Source organism: Vulpes lagopus, chromosome 7 (genome assembly GCF_018345385.1).
Source record: "Vulpes lagopus strain Blue_001 chromosome 7, ASM1834538v1, whole genome shotgun sequence".
Lineage (NCBI taxonomy): Eukaryota > Metazoa > Chordata > Mammalia > Carnivora > Canidae > Vulpes > Vulpes lagopus.
The window spans coordinates 71,661,553-71,685,821 of record NC_054830.1 but is presented as its reverse complement, the minus strand read 5'-3'; the positions used below and the strand labels follow the sequence as shown (position 1 = coordinate 71,685,821).

The following is a 24,269-nucleotide window of genomic DNA, read 5'->3' as shown; positions in this document are numbered from 1 at the left end:
GAACTCAATAGCATTCTGTGTACCAGCAACTCTTCTAGGTACTGGGGATACAGCAGACAGCAAGCACCAGGCTTCTTTTCTAGTGGACAAGGCAGGTGCACAAAATAAGTAAAATAGACAGTTTAGCATGCTGCTGTGGAGAATAGTAAGTTAGGGAGTGTGTGTTTGAGATATACAGAATGGTGGTCAGGAGAAGCCTCGCTAAGATGACATTTCAGCAAAAACTTAAGGGTAGTGAGGGGGCAAGCTAGCTTTATTACCCAGGAAAGGACTGTTCTAGGCAGAGGGAACCATAAGTGCAAAAGTCAGGAGTTGGAAGCAAGCCTGAGAGACTAGAGGGGTAGGGTAGCAAGGCTATAGTGGTTGGAGGTGTGTATGGAGGGAACAGCTCAGAGATGGGTGGCACCGGAGCACTTAGCATGTTGTAAGCCATCATAAAAACTGGCTTTTGCTCTGAGTGAGGTTAGAAAACATTGTGGGGCCTTGAGCAAAGGAATAATATGATCTGGCTTTCTGATGAAAAGGGTTTCATTTTATTGAAACTAGTGTTGAGGGGACAAGGATAAAAACAGAAGGCTGTTGCAGTAATTCAGATTAAGGTGGCTTGAGCCAGGGTGGTGGAAATGGTCAGATTCTGGACATGTTTGGAAGATAAAAGACATCAGCATTTCTTTTCTTTTCTTTCTTTTTTTTTTTTTTTTTTTTAAAGATTTTATTTATTTATTCATGAGCGACACAGAGAGAGAGGCAGAGACACAGGCAGAGGGAGAAGCAGGCTCCTCACCGGGATCCTGATGAGGGACTGCATACCCAGATCCAGGATCACACCCTGAACCAAAGGCAGGTGCTTAACCGCTGAGCCACCCAGGCATCCTGACTTCAGCATTTCTTAATGAATGGGATTTGTGGTGTGAGAAAGAGAGTTCATAAGGTTTTTAGTCTGAACACCTGAGAAGATGGAATGACTGCAGAGATGGGGAAGGCTTTTGGAGCAGGTTGTGTGGGATAATATCTGGAGTTTTGGTGCTCTGTGTGCCTTGTGAATGAGACAATGGGGCTGGGTGTGGCCACACTCTCTGCTTGCATGTTCTTCGGAAATTTGCATATGCCCTCTCCCCTGCCAGGTACTCCACTGATGACAAATGGTTTAAACTTTTCAATATTTAAATCAAGCATCTTAAATTCTTTGGTGGCGGGTACTTCATGTCTTTTAGCTACTAGGTTAAAAAAGAATCTCACATTTCAAGTGGTTTCCCTCTGATAAGCAAGTTGTAGTAGACTCAGTAGTTCTGGAATACAGATGTTTCTGCTGCCACACCCTATAGGTGAACCTGGAAAATATAAGCAAACAAAAACAGAACGAAACTAAAGCCTCAATAATTTAAAAGTAAAATAAACAACTTCATGTTGTGTAAAATCAAGGTTGATGGGAGAAATGGGGTTGGGACAGAACATTTAAAACTAAGGAACTTTGTGGCCAGGTAGTCCTAATAGAAGTATTAAGAAAAAATTCACATAGTTTATTGGTATTGTACCCAGTATGGAGTGAGAAAATTCTTTGTAACCTTAAACTCCAGAGTTCATGCTTTGTTCTTTGGAGAAGTAGGTCTTAGGGGGTATTTGCTTCTAATAGAGACCTTTTCATCAAAGTTAAAAATCTGATCCAGGTTATATAGCCTTCATGGATTAATGAAGCTGTCTTTGCATCTTGCTCATCTGTATTTACAGCTTTGCCAGATAGTTAGTTTAGAAGATGGAGAGTGTAGTTGTATTTGAAGCCGATGAATCAGCCACCTCTTAAAAGTAAGTCACTTCTATAGATTTTTCAGCTTTTTTCCCTGTTAAGTTCTACTTGCTAAGGCATTCTCTTTAACAATCATGAGAAAACTTGTGTCTGATTACTCGGAAACATTAACATGCTGGGAAAAAGTACATGGGAGCCAGTGTGACTTCTTCATTATGCGAATGTCATTCATCTCTTTGCCAGTTGTGTGTGAGATAATGAGGATCAAAGAAACACATTGCTGCAGAACAGGTTATATTGCTAGGCTGGGCCTCCTGACTCCTGAGAGCTGATGTACAGTCCAGGAACAAACTTGGATCTACTTCTTTATTGTATAATCTAGAATTTTTCTGTTTAAAATATGTAATCAAGTGGTACCTGGATGGCTTGGTGGGTTGAGCATCCAACTCTTGATTTTGGCTCAGGTCACCATCTCAGGGTTGTGAGATTGAGTCCCACATTGGCTCTCTGCTCAGTGGGGAGTCTACCTGAGATTCTATCTCTCCCTCTGCCCCTCCCCCTGCTCAGGTGCTCTCTCTCTCTCTTTCTCAAATAAATCTTTTAAAAAAATGTGCGTTAAAAAATAAAAGAGGGGTTTAGTAAGAAAAATCCTAATGTTATTTCAATAGTATACTCAAAAAACATTTGAAAAAGTTCAACATCTATTCATTTAAGAAGCAGGAAGTGAAAACTACATATTTAATGAGACCCACTTTCTTGAACCAACCAACAGCCAATATCACACTTGATAATGACACACTAGAGGATTTTCTGCTTACTTCTGGAGCATATTAGCAAGACTTCTATTGCCATTAACAGTATTCTGGAAGTTCTGACTGGTGAAGTAAACTATAAAGAAAGAAACTATAATTATTTGAAAAGAGATAAAATATAAAAACCAAGAAAATCAATTAAAATTATTAATAAGCAGTATATATGTTAAGTATTAAAAAATCAATAGCTTTCCCAAGTGTTGACAATAACCAGTTCGAAACATAAAATGTGAAGAACATCCTTCAGTATAGTAACAACAAATATAAAATACATAGAAATAAGCCTAGTAAGAAGTGTGTGGTATCAAAATCATGAACACTTGGGCAGCCCGGGTAGCTCAGTGGTTTAGCACTGCCTTCGGCCTGGGGCGTGATCCTGGAGACCCGGGATTGAGTCCTGCATTGGGCTCCTTGCGTGGAGCCTGCTTCTCCCTCTGCCTGTGTCTCTGCCTCTCTCTCTCTCTCTCTCTCTCTCTCTCTCTGTTTCTCTCATGGATGGATGAATAAAATCTTAAAAAAAAAATCATGAATACTGTAAAACTTGGGATTTCTAAAGCAAAACTTTAATGAACTGGAGGGATGCACCTTGTTCCTGGATGTGGAAACTGGAATAGTGCTGGAATAGTCATTTTTTTCCCAGTTAATTTACAGATCTAACATAATTTGAGTAAAAATTATGTACATTTGTAGAGGGACTTGAGAAAATGATTCTAAGTAATAAAGGAGAGACTAATACAGATAACAAAACTTAATGCCATAGCAATCAATTGTGTGTTACAGTTAGCATAGTGGTCATGATGTCACGTGTTGGAGGTAGAGTCCTTGGATTCTAGGCTTGGCATTTACCAGGCAGATGACCATGGCCCAGTTACTTAATCCCTCCTCCTAAATCTTCTCACCTGTAAAGCATGAGATTAAATGAGATACTGTAAATAAGGAGCTGAGCAAATTGCTGGTACATGGAAAGTACCCAAAACATGTTAGTTGTTCTTATTTTGCATTGACACAAGAGTAAAACATGTCAGTGGAAGAGAATTTATAAACATAAGACCATAACATATATAAAAACTAATTACTTATTGAAGGAGCCATTTTTTTTAAAAGATTTTATTTATTTATTCATGAGATACACAGAGAGAGGCAGAGACACAGGCAGAGGGAGAAACAGGCTCCATGTAGGGAGCCTGATGTGGGACCCCATCCCGGGGCTTCAGGATCGTGCCCTGGGCTAAATTGCTGAGCTACCTGGGCTGCCCTGAAGGAGCCATTTTGAATCAGACAGTTGATTAGATATTTAGGTTAAAAATTTTGGATGACTCGTATTCCACATCAAAATAAATTCCATGGAACCATAAACAAATAGAAAAAATGTATCAAATAATTGAAGAGCTTAAGCTGTGAGAAAAGATCCAAAGTCAAATGGATTGACTGAGGCACAAGGAGTGGTATATTGGTCAATATATAATAACCAGCTCTGTGAGGGAGGAAAGCAGATGCCCAGGTTGGTCGCATCTGTAGATTTCCTTGGTATAATTCTCCCGCCATGCTGATTTCGGGCTACCAACATGAAATCAGTGAGCAGGAATTGGGAGGAGATGTGCATTGCTGGCTCTCATGAACTGGTACAATCTGGCTGTAGCATGCCACTTGCTCAGAAATGGCAAAGCATGCTGAGAAACCATCTAGTGATCATCCTAAGCCAGAACGCATTCCTGCTGGAAACTGTCTTCCTCAGGAAGCATCAGATAGAATTGAGAATAAAACTTTACTCTGTTGTATCATGGAGATACCTTGCACTGGACCAGTACCAGTAGAAGGAAGCTGAACCTGCAAAAGGTGTCGGGGGGCGGGGCGGGGAAGAGGCCTGTGGGGTGGCTAGGGCCCACCTGGGAGCAGCCTCTTTGGAAACAAAATCATACATTGGTTGAAGACTAAAGGGGCAAGGTATTGCTAGGTAAATGCTTAGCAGTAAAAGAACAATTAGACCAAAGTAGAGGTTGTTTCCTCCTTGGTTTCTTCTGAAGCCCGTGGTACTGTTGGTGTGGATATGTGTTTTACTATCTTCTGTCTCTGCATATTTATATTCTTATCTCTCTTTTATTCTCCCTTTGTTCAGTTACTGTCTATAGTAGTTTTCATAAGTATGGTCCTCAGGAAGACCAGACATGGTGGGAATTATGATGTGTGAGAGCACAAAGGCTTTTGTTTAGAAAGTGATGACGTGAGCCACGTGGTTTTTTGTAGTAGACCAGAAGGCCAAAGATGTGTCTCATTGTGATCAGGGAATCATGGTATTGTCAAGAAGGGAGGCTTCACGGTATGGAGACTTGAGGTCCTGTCTCATGTTTGTTGGATATTGGGATTCCAGCAGGGGCTTGTACCTTTTATTCCATAATGGATTGCTAGCTTATTATTTGGTAGCCCTGTCTTAGGTTTATCATTTTAGAATGGATTGTTTCTTTGTGATCATATATGGGGTTCTAATAGATTAGAATTAGGATTTAATTGGATCTCAAGGAGGTAGAGACTTTTTGAATATGGGAGCAATATAGTTAGAAGTTGTATAGTTGCTGGAAGCCTGTAATTGAGAATCATTACATACTTAAGGCAGTACAGAACCAATTGGTATGGAGTGGGATAGGTGTATGGAAAGAGAAAATAATTACTTTTAAGGGGTTAATAAAAATTAATCTTATGATGTGAGAAAAGTAACTTAAACATACAGAGGACTAGTTGGTTGGAAAGATGGGTTGCCAGATTTGGATACAGACCATTTGAGGTATGAATGAGGTCACCTGGTTTGGAACTTGGCTTTGGAGATGGACAAACATTGTTTCTTATGAGTGGGATTTTTTTTTTAAGTGGGCCCTACACCCACATGGGGGGCTTGAACTCACAACACTGAGATCAAGACCTGAGCTGAGATCAAGAATTGGACGCTCAACTGACTGAGGTACCCAGGCACTCCATGGTGGGATATTTTAGTGACTTATTGGGCATGGAAGTTTACAGATACTCATGTTTTTAGAGCATTTATTTATTCAAGTTTGGTCCATTAACATTCATTTTTCTTGGTTGATTTTTTTTTTTTTAAGAGCAAGTTTAGTATCTGTCATTTATAGGGCTATTAATTTGATGATTCAGTGTTCCTTCTTATTTGGGTGTTTCTAGTCTTTTTGTATGAGTTTTCTTTAATCACTTCAGATCTTTAGCTGGTTTTCATTAATTTAGCTCCTGATGTGCCCACATATTTTCTTGAAAACTTTCCCTAATGATGGAACATTGTATCTCAGAGTTGCAAAGGACTGTAATAATTTTCTAATCCAACTTTCAATTTGATGCTTGAATCCCCTGTATTATTCTCTTCCATTTCAGCCTTACATAATATCTTGATTTTTAATAGTTGGGTCTATCAAGAAGTGGGATTTGAGGGTTTGTGGCAGTATAGCATTCTCAGACCCAGCATTCACTTGGAGATAACTAATTAGTCATCTTTAGGGATGGCTGAAGGCTGAAACATGGATACCATTTGGTCGTCCTTACTACTGGGTACTCTGACCTTTAACTTTAAACTCTAGGCAGGGGTGGCAGTGTGGTTGGATTTAGGACCCAGATTCTAGGCCTGGACTAAACCCAGGACTCTCATGTTCCTAGGGCTTCCTCCATAGTTCTTATCTATTTGTAGGGGGAGATAGGGTGTTTGAGGTTGGTGGTGGTATAGAACCAACTTCTTTTTTTCCCAGGCTTGCCTTCTAATAAGGCCAGTCTGTAGGTCCAACAGCTACCCGTTTGTAAATTATGCTGAAATGCTGGGAAAGTTCTCTAGAAGGGTTCTAAATTATAGCTCATTAATGTTTTTTTGCTTATAGAATTTTTTTAAAAAGATTTTATTTATTTTTAAAAGATTTTATTATTTGTTCATGGGAGACACACATAGAGAGAGAGAGAGAGAGAGAGAGGCAGAGACTCAGGCAGAAGGAGAAGCAGGCTCCATGTAGGGAGCCTGACGTGGGACTAGATCCCGGGGCTCCAGGATCACGCCCTGGCTAAAAGCGGCACTAAACTGCTGGGCCACCCAGGCTTCCCTGCTTATAGAATTTGCAGAATAGTTGATGTAGTTTGGGTTTTACCAAGGAAGCCCAACTGATGGCTGCCAGGAGGCTTTACCGAGTATCCTTGATATTAGAATTCACCAAGCCCTAGAGCTTTTTAGGCTCAAAGAGTCAATTTTGCTAGTATATAGAGTGCATCCTTCTCTTAATAGTAGAATTATGCAAACCTAAGTAACAAGACACATGTCAACTCAGGGGGCTAATTTATTAATTGAACATATTGATCAGAAAATTTTAGTCATCTTAGCTAGTATTAAGGTAAAGCTGAATTATTATTTTAAAATTATATTCTTAATAGAAAGTAGTACTTTTTTTTAATAGTTCAATCCAAATATGGAAATGTGTAAGTCGAAAGTCCTTCTGACCCTACCTTGTGAAATAACAATGGTTAAAACTGAGTCTAGATGTAGTCATCCAGACTCTCTGCACATGGAGTAGCCTCTGCTCCTCTCTTGGCTTTAGTTTTCTATAGCTCTCTAGAGCACATCACTTGTTAACTTGTGGGAAGAAGCTAGAGGACAGTCATAAGGTTACCTAATGACATGGAATCAGATGAGCAGAGCAGTCTGGATGACTCACCGTGTAGCAGCATGTCAGTAGCCTGAATTGTCTATTCATCAATCTAGAGTCTGCTGCCCTGGCACCTCTTCTTCAAGATAGTTTGGAAGGGCGATGTCAACATTTATCTCTCAGACTGTTATTTTTCGGTGTAACTGGTCAAGTACAGATCCTGCCACCTAATAGTTGCTAAATAAATAGTAGCCGTGGGTGTACCTGCCCTTCCCAGCCCTTTTTTCTGACAAGTACATTTTTTCTCTAGGTATGTTTATACCACAGCCTAGTTTTACTTTGGCATGTGTACCCTTTGGCCTCTTTAAGATGTCTTTTCTATTTCTACTTTGATCTGTTTTATTTCAGTTCTGTACAAACTTCTTTCTCTTTTTCCTCTTGTGCTTTCCACAGAAGGGTTGAACTAGTCTATGAAAATCAGCACTATCTAGTAATTCTTGTAATTTCTGATTTCTTACAAAAATGCTTCCTTTCATCAAATTTCATTATTACCCAACTCTCTACCTTGATTAAAATTACTGTTTTTATCTTATTGTCTATCTAATGTAACTACATTAAGTGTTTATATGAAGTCTGTTATGAAATCAGAACTCCATGTGTGAAGTAGCCAAAATGGCCTCCTTTTATGTGTTTTCTGTGATTTCTTTTATACATATAACAGCTTTATTTTTTTTAAAGATTTTATTTATTTATACATGAGAGACACAGAGAGAGAGAGAGGCAGAGAGACACAGCAGGTTCCATGCAGGAAGCCTGACGTGGGACTCGATCCCAAGTCTCCAGGATCATCCCCTGTACTGAAGGTGGCGCTAAACCACTGAGCCACCCATGTTGCCCCATATAACGGCTTTAATGAGATACAATTTTTAGTGGGGGAAGGGATAGAGGGAAAATCTTAAGCAGCCTCTACACCCAGTGCAGAGCCCAACGTGGGGCTCAATCTCGCGACCCTGAGCTCATGACCTGGATTGAAATCGGGAGTTGGACACTTAACTGACTGAGCCACCCAGGTGCCCCAAGATTAATTCTTATACCATACAATTTGTGCATTAAAAATTTATTGTTCAGTAATTTTTAGTATATTCAGAGTGTGTAACCAACACTTCCATCAGTTTTAGAACATTTTTATCATCCCCCAAAGAAACCCCATACTCATGAGTCATCATTTCCCATTTCCCCTCAACTCCCATCCTATTGTAGGCAAGTTCTAATCTACATTCTGCCTATAGATTTGCCTATTCTGGACATTTTTATATAAATGGAATGATGTAATATGTGGCCTTTTGTGTCAGGCTTTTTTCGCTTTAATGTTTTCAGAGTTCATCCATGTTGTAGTATGTATCACTACTTCACTCCTTTTTTTTTTTTTTTTTTTTACTTCACTCCTTTTTATTCCAAAGTTTATATCCCATGCTGTATGGAATGTAATATTCCATGCTGTATGGATCTACCATACTGCATTTATCCATTCATCAGTTGATGGGCATTTGTATGTGATTTTTTTTCTTTCTTTTTTTTTTTAAAGTAAGCTTTACACTCAACATGGTGCTTGAACTCATGACTCTGAGATCAAGAGTCACATGCCCTACTGACTGATCCAGCCAAGTGTCCCTGTATGTGATTTCTTATTAGCAAAGTAGCTCCTTAGCATTGTTTTTCATTTTGAAATCCAAGCAGTGTTTTAGAAAATATGGATGGAAGCTGTAGAAGGCTAGGAGGAAACAACAGTTGTTTCTACCTGTTAGACATCACTGCAGGTGTTTACTTAAATATCAACAGCAATATTTGGACATTTGGAAATTATCTTTGAACTCAAAATCCAAAATATGTTAATAACATGTTATTCTTCGTTATGGCCTATAATTTTCCTGTAAGAAAAATGTTAACCATGCAAAAAAATCAATTTAGATAAAATAAGCCACAGAATGTACTATAGTAATTTGGCTGTAATTCTTATGCCTCTCATTGTTCTATTTTCCCTGTTCTCTTTCAAATATATCATCATTTCACAGTATCCACATAGGATGTTAACCACAGTCAGCAGAGAAGAGCAATGGGGTCCTCAGCCCTGGAGCTCAACTGCTTGCTTCACATGCCAGCTGTTTCAGTACTTACTGGCTGCATGACTTGGACAAGTTACTTACTCCCTCTTTGCCTCAGTTTTGTCATCAATGAAATGGAAATAATAATAGTACCAACCTCAGGCTTGTTGTGAAAATCAAATAGGTTAATGTTAGTAAAGTGTCTGGCATATGGGGTATGCTCGATAGTATAAGATATAGTCTTCATTTAATGTCATACAGTTACTAAGCGCTTGGGATAAAACATTTTGGTAATCCTTTTTTTTTTTTTTAAGATTTTATTTATTTATTGAGAGAGGGCGGGAGAGAGAATGAGAGAGAGTGCTTGAGTGCATGCATGTGCCTTCAGACTGGCAGGGAGAGGGACAAACTGCGCTGAGCACAGGGCTGGGTGCCAGGCTCCATTCTACAACCCTGAGATCATGACCTGAGGCAAAGCAAGAGTCAGATGCTCAACTGACTGAACCCAGACACCCAGGCACCCCTGATTTTGGTAATCTTAGCTGAGATTGATGGATAACCTTTTCCCACCTTCAGTAAACATGTGCATTTTACCTATTTCACCAAGCTTCATGTGTGAACTCAAATGAATTGCATATTTATAAAAGGAAGGAAAGAAAAGGTAAAACCTAGAGATGAGGAAGGTTAGAGAACAGAAAGGTGAAAGTCAAGTACCAAATTTCTTAGGCCGCAGTGCGGTTCCTTTCATGTGGTAATGGCTATTTATCGAATGGATGGATTTTTGTGTAGTTTGGTTGATTCTGGGTTTTAGAATTGAAGTTTTCTTCATATTTCTTAACAAATTTAAGACCTAGGAAGGCATTTCAGTTGCTCTTGTTGGCCATTGCCATTTGAAGGTTACTATTTATTTCTTAACATTTACCATGATAATCTCTGCTATAACTGTGCACTCATTAATTTCTCCTGTTTTTGTTTTTGTTTTTTTTAAAGATTTTATCCATTTATTTTGAAACAGAGAGGGAGTGTGAACAGGGGAAGGGGCAAAGGGAGAGGGAAAGGGAGAAGCAGGTTCTCCACTGAATAGAGAGCTGGATCTGGGCTCGGATTTCAGGACCCCGGGATTCTGACCTGAGCTGAAGGCAGACCGACTGGCCACTCAGGTGCCCCTAGTTTCTCCTGATTGTATTTTCTTATACAACTAATTTTTCATATTTTTCAGGCACACATTTTAGAATGTATGCAATATGGGAGCAATTTTTACGTGTTTGACATGAGTACTGGTCAGAAATAAATTTTTAAGATGCATTGTAGGGAAGATTCCCCCCTTTGCCAGTTGTGAAAGGGCATTGATAGTGATTTAGGGCCTGGTCCTAGCTCGGAGCTTTACTTAAATTCATTTAGTCCTTTAAACCACAGCACATGATGTGGGGATAGTCTCCTTTACCTTTCAAGTGGGGAAATCAGGTCAGCTGATTATACTTCTATTTATAAGAGAAGGTAGGATTCAAATCCAAGTTTATGTTGCTCCCTCTCACTGTACCCGTGTATTACCACCTTTATAATGTTTGCCAGTATATTTATTATCTGTGTCATGTTGCCACTTCTGCATTCTTTAGGAGAACCTTGCTTCTGCCTGGCTGATTGTCAACATATAGCTTTCAAGTGACGTTTTACATGTTCTGATCTCCTGTCAATAAGTGTCAGGATGAGTGAACGTTTTCCGGTGCTTTTGATACTGTGTCTATTTATAGCTAATACTATACTGAGGAAGTAGAAAAAGAATAACCTGGAGAAATGGGAGCCAGTATTACTTTTTGTTGTTATTTCCTCCATAATTAAATAGCATTAATGGAAATCAAAGTGAGGAAAATGCATTATAAGTCAAACTATTTAAAAATTTCACTACCTCCTTCCAATGCTTGTACATTTTCATATACTATTTTATAAGTTGTAGAGCTAGAACATAGATATGCTTTCATACCATGTTTCTTTTTAAAGAAATTTTTAAAGATTTTATTTGTTTATTGATGAGAGACACACAGAGAGAAGTAGAGACATAGGCAGAGGGAGAAGGAGGCTCCCTGCAGGGAGCTGGATGCAGGATTCCATCCCAGGACCCTGGGATCACAACCTGAGCCAAAGGCAGACACTCAAACACTGAGCCCCCCAGGTGCCTGCCCCTCCTACCATGTTTCTTAATATATATAACTTTTTATCATTACCATTTTTTTTTGTTACAATGCAAACTCTTCATAAGTATTTTTATGATTGATCAGTATTCCATTCTCCTGTATAACTATTTTCCTGTTAGTTAAATTTCTAATTCTTTTTTCATAATGGCCCTGTATTGAACATCTTACATGTAGTTATTTTAACATTTTATTTTATTTATTTATTTTTTAATTTTATGTATTTATGATAGGCACACAGTGAGAGAGAGAGAAGCAGAGACACAGGCAGAGGGAGAAGCAGGCTCCATGCACCGGGAGCCCGACGTGGGATTCGATCCCGGGTCTCCAGGATCGCGCCCCGGGCCAAAGGCAGGCGCCAAACCGCTGCGCCACCCAGGGATCCCTATTTTAACATTTTAGATTATTTCCTTGGGTTTTTGAAATGTAGTGCCAAATCACTTTCTAAAAGTAACCAGTTTAAACTGCTTTCAGTTTCAGCATAGTCTTAACTAGTGCTGCTTGCTACCTGCCTTCACTTTTCAAAGTGTTTTTCAGTGGGAGCATGAACCCTTATGCTGTGGTTTCCAGAAATGTATTGTTAGAGAGGTTGGCACTGTCTGTATTCATGTCTCCCAATGGATATCTGACCGCATAACTTTTTAGGAGTCTCACATTAAGATGTCAGAGAAGTCTTACTTCAAAGCTAGATTTGTTAGCATTTCTGAAACTTATTTTAATCTGAAATTTATTTTTCTCATAGACTTATTAATAAGTCTATGAGAATACCATACTATATAATATCTGTGGGAAAAGGAGCCAGCCTATGACATAGTAGAATGCTCTTTAGGAATGTGATCTTGTGCAGGGGAGGCAAGTAGGGATGTTTGCTCTAACATTACGTCACTCTAATGGTAAGGGACCTAACCTCGTTCGTTCATTCATTAAAGACATTTAGAGAGCCTGCTGTGTGCCAGACACTGTTCATCTACTGGGGATATAGCTATGAATAAAACCAACAAGTCCTTGCCCCTAAGTAGGCAGTAAGGTGGGAAGAATGGTCCTTATATGTTCATTCCCTTGCAGAGGATTCTGTACACCTTAATTTTTTTTTTAAAGATTTTTTAATTTATATTTGAGAGAAAGAATACGAGCTGCAGGGTGGGGCAGAGGAAGAGGGAAAAGCAGACTCTCCACTGAGCAGGGAGCCCGATGCGGGGCTTGATCCCAGGACCCTGAGATCATGACTTGAGCCCAAGGCAGGTGCTTAATGACTGAGCCACCTAGGCACCCCTCTTATTCTGATTTAAAACATAAATTTACTCAATTCCATCCTCTCATTAGCTATTTTATAGTCAGTGTAATCTTCACATTTCTTCTCCTTAGTCAGTATAGACTTCAAGTCAGTTCTTACCTATTGTGTCATGGAAAGGAAGCCAGATGTGAGTTAGAATCCTAAACTGAGTACCTGTGAACTCCTGCTTTCATAAATATTTTTGGCATAGCAAGGAAACTCATAAATCCATTAGCAGTCTGGAAACTGGCTGTACTGTAGCAGGGAAGTGGTGCAAAGTAGACCTTGGTCTTGTTTGTCTGTCCTTGGTATCATCAAGTACTGAAGAAGTTCTGATACTTACAAGATGTAATGGGGGAAAAACAAAGGCCATTAAAATTTATAATTAAAAAAATAGTAATTCCAAATTAAAAACATTGCTCACCACTGATTCAGAATAAAGAAATACTGTTTGAGGACACAGACAAGGCTTGTCTGTACAATTTTGATCATGTTTCATTTGATGATGGTGGTAAAAGATGCTATTAAGCTATGTTGCAGAGCAAGATGATCTTGGCCTCTGCCCAGTAATTATCACATGCCTGTGTGCAAGAAAGACAGCCACTGAGGAGTCTGATGTAAGAACATTTTTTAGCAGGCCCCTCAGTTATTTATTTATTTATTTTTAGAGCAGTTGGAGAAAGGGTGAAGACAGAAGCAAAATATCTCCCCATGATCTTTCTATCTCCATGTAACTAAATAACTTATAAAGCAGCTCTAGTTGCCATTTCCTTCTTTTTTCTTAAACGGATGAATGTCTGTGATTTAGTATAAAGTTCATGAACTAAGAAAAGCGGTTGGACACAGATGCCTGTATCTTTCCACTCTATGTATCTTATTACCTTTAACTGCCTGTTAAAATCATGCTTTTATTTTTACCTTTCAAATATAAATTGCCATCACCAGGCTTAGCAAATGAAACGGATTACTTATGGTAACTGTAAGTAGTTATGCACTCCAAATCCTTGAGAGAGCTTTCCCAAAGGGCAGGCAATGTCTTTCAAAATCCTATTACAGGATTTTATTTGCAGGTGCTATGAACAGAAGGCTGAAAGCCTCCATGTTTTATTGCTGCCCAACTTCATCAGGTCTGCTCACTCTATTGAAAATTGTGGCAAAAATGATACACATCAGCTCTTTTATTCTTTTGTTACTACTCTGCGCAAATAAAAGCATATTGGGGAACTTAATGAAGCAGTATGTCCTTGGAGGGAGCTTTGAAGATTTGGAGTGTATGACTATTTGTCTTTAATACTGGAGATTTTTGTGTAAAACAGACTGGCACGAACAAAATCAAGTCCTCAAAGATAGCCCAGTGTTTGCCACATATGTACTTAAGTCACACAAATACCTAGTAGTAGTCACCTTGGAGATGCACTCAGTGACTACCTTAGAGGCTTTCTGGATGTGCCAAGGAGCAGCCAGGGCAATGAAACTGTAGCAGAGCCATTGGAACCATGGAGCCAATTTTAGAGGTGATCTATTTAGAAAGACCGTGATTTCAAAATAAAAACAGAAACAACCCCCCCCCCCCCAAAAAAAAAACCCAACAACAAAACACTGGGGAGGGAGAATTGATTATCCAACAAATTAGCAAACACACCCCACAGATACACATTCTGGGAATCTGTCCTACAAGAGAGGCCACGCATGTCTCAGTTTGTTTTGGCCTTCACATGCATAGTTGGCTTTTCATTGGAATCTGGAAAAGGCAGCATGGATGGAAAGGATGGATCTGTGCTGCAGAGATCTAGGTACACATGGTGTCTCTATGCTTCTCGTGAACTATAGGCTTCAGGTTACTGCAATTCCTGACCTACTAGTTTAACTCTCATTGCTGGAGAGTGTGGGCATGTGTCGAGTATCTTAAAAGGATAATCTTGATTCTGCTTAAATTTCTGAGCTTCGGTACTTAATTATTCATAATGAATACTTGCGGTATACCTCCCGACTGATCAAAACATACAAGGATGGGCAACTATAGTTGTGACTTTGGCCCTAACGGTGTTGGAGCTGACGCTGGCTTGCCCTTTATTTGCAGGGTTAACACCGCCTGTACACCACTTCTTTTCCTTTGAACCAGCCTCCCAAGTTGACACTTAATGCTTATTTGAATGTAGTAGGCTGCAGTCCTCTGGGTTCCTCAGGGGAAATGACAAGGGACCTTGTGGCCAGTTATTGCAACAGAAATCCCAAGCTGAAGCAATTCTAGATGTATGCGACCAGATAGTATTTGGGAATCTCACCAGTGACATGAACATGAAAATATTCCAACGGCTAAGTAAATACAGTGCTGCACTAATTGTGCCAGAAAAGAAAGGAAAAATGGTTTTCCTTTCTTTGAAGACTGAAAGGCCGCTTCCTAACTGGAGCAGCCATAGAATCTTTAGTATAAAGAAATCTTAATGGATACAAAGTAAAGAAATGGCTGATTTTTGTATTTTTAAATCAACTTAATGTTCTGTTTACTACTAAACATTTCTGAGTGGAATAATTCTTATTTGGCAGTCGGTATTTCCCCATCATAGTGAGCAAGAATTTTCACTCACATTTTGGGCACAAAACACATTCTATTTTAGACACCGAAGGATCGTTTTTCAGTGTTTGCTTCAGAATTTGTGAGGTAATTTCAACAGATCTCACAAATGTTTACTCAATAGTTCTGCATCTCTATTTCTGCAGTAATTTGTACACATCTCTATTTTGGCATCCCTCGATGAGATATCATGGTACCTAATTAGTCCCTCTCTCATGAAACTGGAGCTCAGTGAGGGCAGGGCTATCTCAGTTGGCTTTGAATCACAGGTACCTTGTGTGGTGCTCAGTATTGATCTGAAGAATCAGTGGAATGTTTAAAGGTATTGTCTGAAAATCGAGTAACTTCTTAATGTAATTGTACTCTTTTTGTAGCACATTTTTCATTATTTTCAGACCATATCTACACAAGTCTGGTGTGTCAAGGAAAGATTCATAGCATAAGGTAATACTGTTACTAGATTAGTGTAAGAATCTTTTGGGAAGCTTTGTACTTTTAATTAGGAGAAAGGCATACAGAGAGTAAGCATAGAGTATCAAAAGAGGGCTGGAAGCATTCAGTCATTGCTGTTAGATATCACCTGGGTAACTTGTGACTGCCTGGATTTTGGATCTTCCTCAACTCCATAATTGAGACCCGCTTGTCTCAGTTCTGGATTGTTGTTGGTATTGCGTCTCTGTTCTTTTCTTTTTTTCCTGATCCTTCGTGCCCTGCCTACTTCCATGAACTAGATTCACATCTGCTAGACCTTTTGCTATGCTTGGCCCACCCTGCCTGCCCTATGAGGGCTGATGGCCTCCAACGATACCTGATTTGACCTAACAGGTTATAACATATCATTTCTCCAAACCTGTGTTACATTTACTCAACAACTATATTTTCATTAGAGATAACATAGAAATTTAAGTCAAAACTTATTTCAGGTTTAGTTCCTAAAAAATACACATTCCTACTACAGCCTATCAAATTCATCAGAAGGCCTTAGGTATTAGGGCTCATAGTGAATGTAGAGGCTAGGGCATAGTTGCTACTGCTAAGACTTCTATGAGAGATACTATGGAAGCTTTTCTTCCTCCCTTCCTCCTTCCCTTCCTCCCTTCCTTCCTCCTTCCTTCTTTTCAACTATGATATGCTAAATATAGGAAGGAATGGGAAGATACTAAACATTGTTCTTTCCTAACTGTAAAGATATGAATATAATAAAACATAAACATGAGGTAGATGTCAAGGGAGTCAGGATGGCTCATTCGATTAAGTGTTGGACTCCTGGTTTTGGGTCATGTCATGATGTCAGGGTTGGAAGATCAAGCAAGCCCTGGGTCCAGCTCCATGCCCAGCATAGAGTCTACTGGAGATTCTCCTGCTCATGCATGCATGTTCTCTCTTTCTCTCTCTCAAATAAATAAATAAATAAATCTTTAAAAAAAAAACCCTCCAAAACATGAGGTAGAGGTCAGTTATGGTCTTAGAGTTGTTTTTTGTGGTCTAGTAACTAATATTAAAAATTACAATTCTACTTTCTAGATTATTAACCTTGTATAGCTAAAAAGATTATATGATGTGAATGTCATTGTACATACATATTTGCACCCTTATTTTTAAAATTAAAAACAAAACAAAACTTTGGGGCCTGGGTGGCTCAGTCAGTTAAGAGTTGGACTCTTGGTTTCAACTCAGGTCATGATCTCAGGGGCCTAGGATTGAGCCCTGCATCTGGTTCCCTGCTCAGTGGGGAGTCTGCTTGTCTCCCTCTCCCTCTGCCCCTCCCCTCACTCATGTGCTCTCTCTCTCACTAAGATAAATAATTCTTTAAAAAATAAGTAACAAAAAACTTGATTATGGAAAATGTCAAACTTTAATTTTACCCATTTTATTCAAAACTTTTGTTTCTTTGTATACATTCAAATTTGGTATCTTATTCTTTCAATCTGAAGAATTTGTAAAAAAACATTTTTTTTTTTTTGTAGTTGAGGTTTTATTTGTTTGAAAAGGTTTTTATTTCTGAAAAACATTTTTGGGGGGTGGTATAGGATTCTGGGTTAATAGTGTTCATTGTTTTGTTTTGCTTCGTTTTTTGTGTGTGTTTTTTTTTTTTAAGATTTTATTTATTTGAGAGAGAGAGCACTAGAGAGAGCTAGTACAAACAAGGGGAAAGGGAGAAGCAGGCTCCTGCCCTGCCTCCCAGCCAGAAGCCCAACGTGGGGCTTGATCCCAGATCCCCAGGATCATGACTGAGCTGAAGGCAGATGCCTAAAAGACTGAGCCACCCAGATGCTCCTTATTTTTGTTTATTTGAAGGTTTTTTGTATTTGAGAGATTGAGAGAGAGAGCATGAGTTTGGGAAGGGACAGAGGGAGAGGGAGAAGCAGACTCCCTGCTGAGCAGGGAGCGCAAGATCATGACCTGAGCTGAAGGCAGGTGCTTAACCCACTGAGCCACCTAGGTGCCCCTAGTATTGGTTGTTTTACTTTTTTTTAAAGTAATTTAAAGCTGTCATTGCATGGTTTTTTGCTTTACGTAGTTTCTGACAAGAAGGTTACTTAATCTTTGTATCCTGCCCCTGCCTCCACTGCCATCGAGATGATCTCTGTAATTTTGGTTTCCAAGGGTTTCAATATAATATGTGTAGGGTATGTATGTGTGTGTATACACACATGCATGTGTGTGTTGGATTTATCCTGCTTGGGATTCTCTGAGCTTCTTGGATCTCTGCTTTGATTTCTTTTGTTATAAATTTAGTAAATATAGCTGTGCTATTAGTTACAAATTTTGGAAAATTCTCAGTCATTAGTTTTCCTAACATTTTCTCTGTTCCATTCAATCTTCTTCTAGGATTCCAATTACACTTCAGTTAGACCATTTGATATTTCCCTGTAGTTCTTGGATGTTCTGTTGTGGGTTTTTGATTTTTTATTCTTTTTTTCTTTGTGTTTCACTGTCAGTAATTTCTATTGACTTATCCTTGAGTTTATTGATTTCTTCCTGGGCTGTGTTTAGTATATTGATGAGCATGACAAAGGCATTCTTTATCTTGTTACCATGTTTTTTTATTTTTAGCATTTCCTTAACTCTTACTTACATGTCCATCTCTCTGCTTGAGTTTGAGGTCTCAGGTTTCAGAAATAGATTTTCCACTTATTTTCTTTGAACCTTGTTTTTCTTTTTTATAAACTAAAAAATCATTATATATGTATATAATAATAATATATAATAATAACTAACAGAATTGTTATGAGAATCAAATATGATCCATTGGACTAGTTCCTACCTCTCCTTTCCCATGATTCAATCTGTCACTCAAGGCTTGCATGGTATGATTACTTTGACCCTATTTAGTTCCTAAATTGTAAGATTCCGTGAAGGGGAAGGGACCTAATATTTACTGACAGCCTATATTAATCTCATGTAGAATTTGAGAAAGGGATAAAAATCACATTTAAAAAGCGCTTTTGTAAAACATTTTACTTTTACCAGGTCTATGTGGATTTTAATTGAAAGAAACAGACAGCATTAAATCCAGTTGCCACTTGGTTAAATCTGTTAAAGAGTCATTAAAATTTTTCAACTGTTGGGTTTCTTGACACACTTGAGAAATGTCATGGCTCATAAAACATCTTACTCTCTTTCTCTGTGCATATAGGACTTTAAATAATTGGATTGGCTCCCAAATTTTGCATTGTGAGGAAAAACTAATGGAGGTTTTTCTTCTTACTGACTGGTGGAAATGAATGTTATTCTCATTGGATTTGCCTTTGTAGTCACAGACTTGGATTCAGATTCTGGCTACACAGCTGTAAAATCTTGGGCTGATTATTTAACTTTTGAGCTTGAGTTTTTGTTTTATCTGTGAAATAAGGATGATACCTACATCAGCTGTTTTAAAGACAATGTTTATATACATAAAGTATGTGAAGCTTTGGGTATAGTGCCTAGTTAATAGAGATCAATGAGTGATATGGCATTAAGAATAATAGTAGCTAAAATGGAAATATGCCATTATTAAGTCAAATTTTAGTAAATAGAAGGGGAAAGACAAGTTTAATATTCTTTTTTCTTTTAGTTGAAAAGATCCATCTGGTAAAAACATGTATACACACACACACACACACACACACATATATTTTTAAGATTTTTATTTATTTATTCATGAGAGACATACAGAGAGAGGCAGAGACATAGGCATTTAGTTTAGGCAAGAGACAGAGGCAGAGGGAGAATCAGGCTTCCTTCAGGGAGCCTGAGGTGGTACTCGATCCCAGGACCCTAGGATCACGACCTCAGGCGAAGGCAGACACTCAACCACTGAGTCACCCAGGTGCCCCAGAGTATTTTAACAAAAGGGAGAGGGCTAAAAAATGAATGTGGATGAATAATAGCCAAGAATTTGTGTTTGCTGTGTGACGGGATCCTCAGAATAGCTCCGTGAAGTAAGCTGCCACTCTTCTGAGAAGTCTTTCTTTATATGAATGAGTGTGCCACCCCGTTTTGTGTTCTTCCGGTCTAATTTGTACTTTATCGCAATTTTTATATATAACTCCTGTCCTTTTTCCACTTCTCATCCCCAATGAAGGGTTTTTTATATATATAAGGTTAGAAGTGGCCCACAGTGAGTTGAATTGTTGAGATTTTTGAATCTTTGCATGTTTCTGGTCAAGAGTGAAATCCCACTTTCTTTATGTTATAGGTGAAAATCTAAGCATTAAAATGGAATATTTGTCTAAAGTAAAACTACTAAGAAAATAGCTGTGGATAAATAAACTGCTTAATCAGGCTGAGCCCCCCACCCCATCCTCGACTGTTTAAGATAAACAAATACTGTATTTTAAAGTAGCTGTTGCTCTAGAGGTTACCTTAGAATAAATATAATGAGTTTCACAGAAGTGTCCAAATTCTGTGTTTGTAAATAATTTTATTGTAATGGGTATTACTCAAGATTGAAATTATTTAATACAAAGAAACATTCTTTATTCATACACTGAGCAACTGTGTTCCAAAACACAGACCACAATACAGGCATTCTTACTTGAATAGTACAAGGAATAATGTCAAATTATTTTTGTAGCTTTTTTTTTTTTTTTTTGGTCATAAAAATTTTCACAAAACTGTCTTCATGATCACAGATTTTTAGAGTTGGAAGGAACCTAAGAGATCCAATCTAACTCCTTCCTGCCACCCAGAGAGATGAAGCGATTTATCTAGTCCTGTAGCTAACTAATGACAGAACCAGGGAGAGAACAGAGCCCTTCATCTATTTTCCATAGTGTTACATTCCTCTGGAAAAAACTGCCTACTCACTCTTGGTTTTTAATGCTAGTTAGAGTCTTGGGGTAAGGTTTTTTCCCCATGACTCACTACTGCTCTTTTGTTTTCTTGTGTGGGTGTCTGGGAGCAAGCTATCAAGGGTGGCGGGGTTTTTTGTTGAACAATTGAACATTGTAAGGCTCTGAACAAGGAAAAAGCATTTGTCTGGTTAGCATGTGAAGGGTCAGGAGGAAGGGTTGTAGCTCAGACTCTTTGCCCTCAGTGTTGATAGGCAGGTATTTTAAAGTTGAGTTTCCTAACCTGGGGTCTGAATTTTCTAAAGTTTTATGAAAATTATGCAAATAGATGCATACCTCCCAAGACCAGAATGTGTACCTTTCATCAGGTTATCAAAGGGTACGTAGCTTGAAACCTTTCTTTCTTTCTTTTTTTTTTTTTTAAGGGAGGGAAAGCTAATAAAACCTGAGAACCAGCTCCTCACTCTTGCACTCTAAATACTAATTATACTAGAGGGCTCCTTATTATCTCCAGCCACCTTCTGCTTGTGTGCCCTTTCCAGTAGACAAGACTTCCCACATGGCTTCCTGGATCTTGTCATGGAAGCCTTTGGAGGCCTTGGCCTTCTTACAGGAACTTTTCCTGTAGGTTTTCCAAAGCTACTGTCTTTCTCCCTTCTCTGTTTATTGTTTCTAGCAGAGGGTGCAGGATTTTTGTTCATTAGAAAGCTTAGGGGTGTTATTTCAATTACATTCTGTTTAAAAGGAATTTGTACATTGACTTGAAAACATAAGACTATTTGCTGTAAGAAAAAAAAATACAATCAGGATTCCAATCAATACTTTGCAAATTCACCTTTAGAATGCTGCTGGTTCTTAAAAAAAAAAAAAAAGAATGCTGCTGGTTCTTTAGTTAGGGAATCTCTGTTTAATCTAGAAACTCTTTAAACTTTCCAGAAACAGAATGAAAATCTGTGGATGGTGGTTTAGGAGTTACCCAGATCAGTTTATAAAAATGTTTTAATTTATGGGACACCTGGGTGGCTCAGCAGTTGAGTGTCTGCCTTTAGCTCAGGGCTGATTCTGGCTCTTGAATCGGGTCCTACATCGGGCTCCCTGTGGGGGAGCCTGCTTCTCCCTCTGCCTATGTGTCTGCCTCTCTATGTTGTCTCTCGTGAGTAAATAAATAAATAAAATCTTAAAAAAAAGTTTTAATTTTTCGTTCCTGAATCTTACTAGAATTCATTTTAATGGACTTTCTTCCTAGAAGAGAACACATGTAAAACACATTCTAAATTTGTAAATCTAACATCTGGACACACAACAAGAAAGGTACCACTAGGATTGAAGTTGGAAGAATTTGTCATTTTATTTTATTTTATTTTATTTTATTTATTTTTAAGCAAGCTCCACACCCAGCATAGAGCCTACTTTGGGGCTTGAACTCACAACCCTGAGATCAAAACCTGAGCTGATAACAAGAATCAGGAGCTTAACTGACTGAGCCACCCAAGCACCCCTGTTTATTCATTTTAAAGAGCTAACACTAGGGATCCCTGGGTGGCACAGCGGTTTGGCGCCTGCCTTTGGCCCAGGGCGCGATCCTGGAGACCCGGGATCGAATCCCACGTCGGGCTCCCGGTGCATGGAGCCTGCTTCTCCCTCTGCCTATGTCTCTGCCTCTCTCTCTCTCTCTATCTCTGTGACTATCATAAATAAATAAATAAAATTAAAAAAAAAATAAAAATAAATAAAATCCTTAAAAAAAAATAAAGAGCTAACACTGAGTATATATCTTGAACATGTTATGATTGCTGGTGTCATGTTAGATGCTGGGAAGTGAGAAGAGGTCTCTTTCTTTGTGAAGCTCATGATCTTCTGAGGACATAGCTCAGCACGTTCTAATTCAACATGCTAAATGTAATAGAGGTACAAAAAAAAAGCATTGGAATCAGTACTCTTCCTGGCCAGAAGAAAGGTGGGAGTTAGGGAAAAGTTCCCAGGAAGGTGACACATATATGAGTTGTGTATTAAAATGTTCAGTAGAAACTTGTCAGGCAAGATGGGATCTAGGAATATGTGGTATGTTTGTGCCTTCCTCATTTTAATTAAATTTAACATTCACCACTCTCTTATTTTTCATTTTCCATTAGAGCTCTAAACGAGAATGGAAGCCACTGGAGGATCGTAGCTGTACAGACATACCATGGCTGCTGCTTTTTATCCTCTTCTGCATTGGGATGGTAAGGATACTCTCACAGATGATCAGAACTTAATGAATTCACGATCCAAGGGAATGATGGGGAATTGGTTTAAAGAGGGAGCTTGTTATTTACTTATATTTAACCCCTCCTGCATTGCTTATAACTAGAGGTTCTAGGATACATTGAAGCTGCTTAATTTTGCCCCATACAATTCATTGGTATTTGGTACCCTTTGATTTTTTTTTTCTTAAGCCTCCATGAGACAAATTAAGAGGATTGGAACTCTGTCTCTTTTCCTAGATCATTTGAGAAAGCCAGATCATTTGACATAAATTTCTGTGGATTGTGATCTTGGTGGAGTGTTGAGCAGAGCACTGGCCCCTGAGTCCCGAGTATTTATCCAACCCAGTCACACAAACCTAATGGTTATTTTTGAACCAGTTTTCCTCTCAGGGGATTTGGTGTTCCTTTGTATAAAATTAGAGTTTATGCCAGAGGATATCTACAATGTTTCCAATTCTGACATCTTTCAGTTCTTGGAGGGGAGGCTGATTGCTCCCTGTTTCTGCCCATACCAGGGCCCTGCTGCCTGCTGTGTCTGCTGGAAAGAGTGGCATCTCTCAGTTGGAGATCCAGGGACCTGGTGATTTTCCGTTGGGTATAGAGGATGGAGGAACAGAGCCCCTGGTGCAGAGTGTCAGGGGTGTGCTTATTCAAATTGCATCCCCACCCTGCCCTGCAGGATTTCTGACACAGGCCTCTGGAACTCTAGAGTCACAAGGTGCTGAGCTGGAAAAAAAGGTTGAAAACAGTGGTTTTCAAGCTAGCTGATGTTTAGAGCTAGAATCAGAGTAGAGTTGGAAATCCTCATCTGGTTCATCACCCTCCTTCTACAGATTAAAAGCATCAAACCCAGAGATGGAAATGACCACGCCAAAACCACATCATTAGTTAATGGGAGAGCTGGTAACAGAACCCTGCTCTCCTTATTTCCAGGGCGGTGCTCTCTTCTGTCAGCTTGTTTCCTCTTCCTTAAAGGGACTGTGCAGATGGGCATTGCTTTCTCTTTCTTAGTCTTTACAACCAAAAACACAAACATGCTACCTCTCTGGCAGCCTTTTTCCACAAATGTGAGAGTATTTTTAGTCCCCAGCTCCCCATACCTTTTATAGAGCTTCTTTAAGGATAATCTTACTCTGTGTTCTCTGCGACTGCACACCTCACAAACGCCCTTTGAAAAATCACAGAACCACCCTAATCCTAATAGACATAATTGCAGGTACCAGTTATACACCCGAAGAAAGGAAAAGAAAGCAGCAGACTTTAAAAAGATATGTAATAAATTGGGCAAAATGAGGAGTGCTAGTTTTAAAGATAATAGCTCAGTTTCATGAAACCTGAGATATTTAGAAAACTTCAAAATACCCATTTCCTCACTTAGAACTTCTGAGATGTGGTTCAAGAGTCTACTTAGTTTAATGGAGTAGCAC

General features: G+C 38.9%; 1 protein-coding gene across 5 annotated transcripts in view; it reads left to right on the top strand.

The window, feature by feature from the left end:
- The window catches only part of SLC44A1 (solute carrier family 44 member 1), a 201,745-nt gene that overhangs the window by 31,131 nt on the left and 146,345 nt on the right, over window positions 1-24,269 (top strand). For all 5 annotated transcript variants that reach the window (XM_041761058.1, XM_041761057.1, XM_041761060.1 and 2 more), the window contains exon 2: window positions 22,729-22,818. In XM_041761058.1, the coding sequence (XP_041616992.1) occupies window positions 22,729-22,818 (90 nt within the window). The remainder of the gene's footprint in view (window positions 1-22,728; window positions 22,819-24,269) is intronic.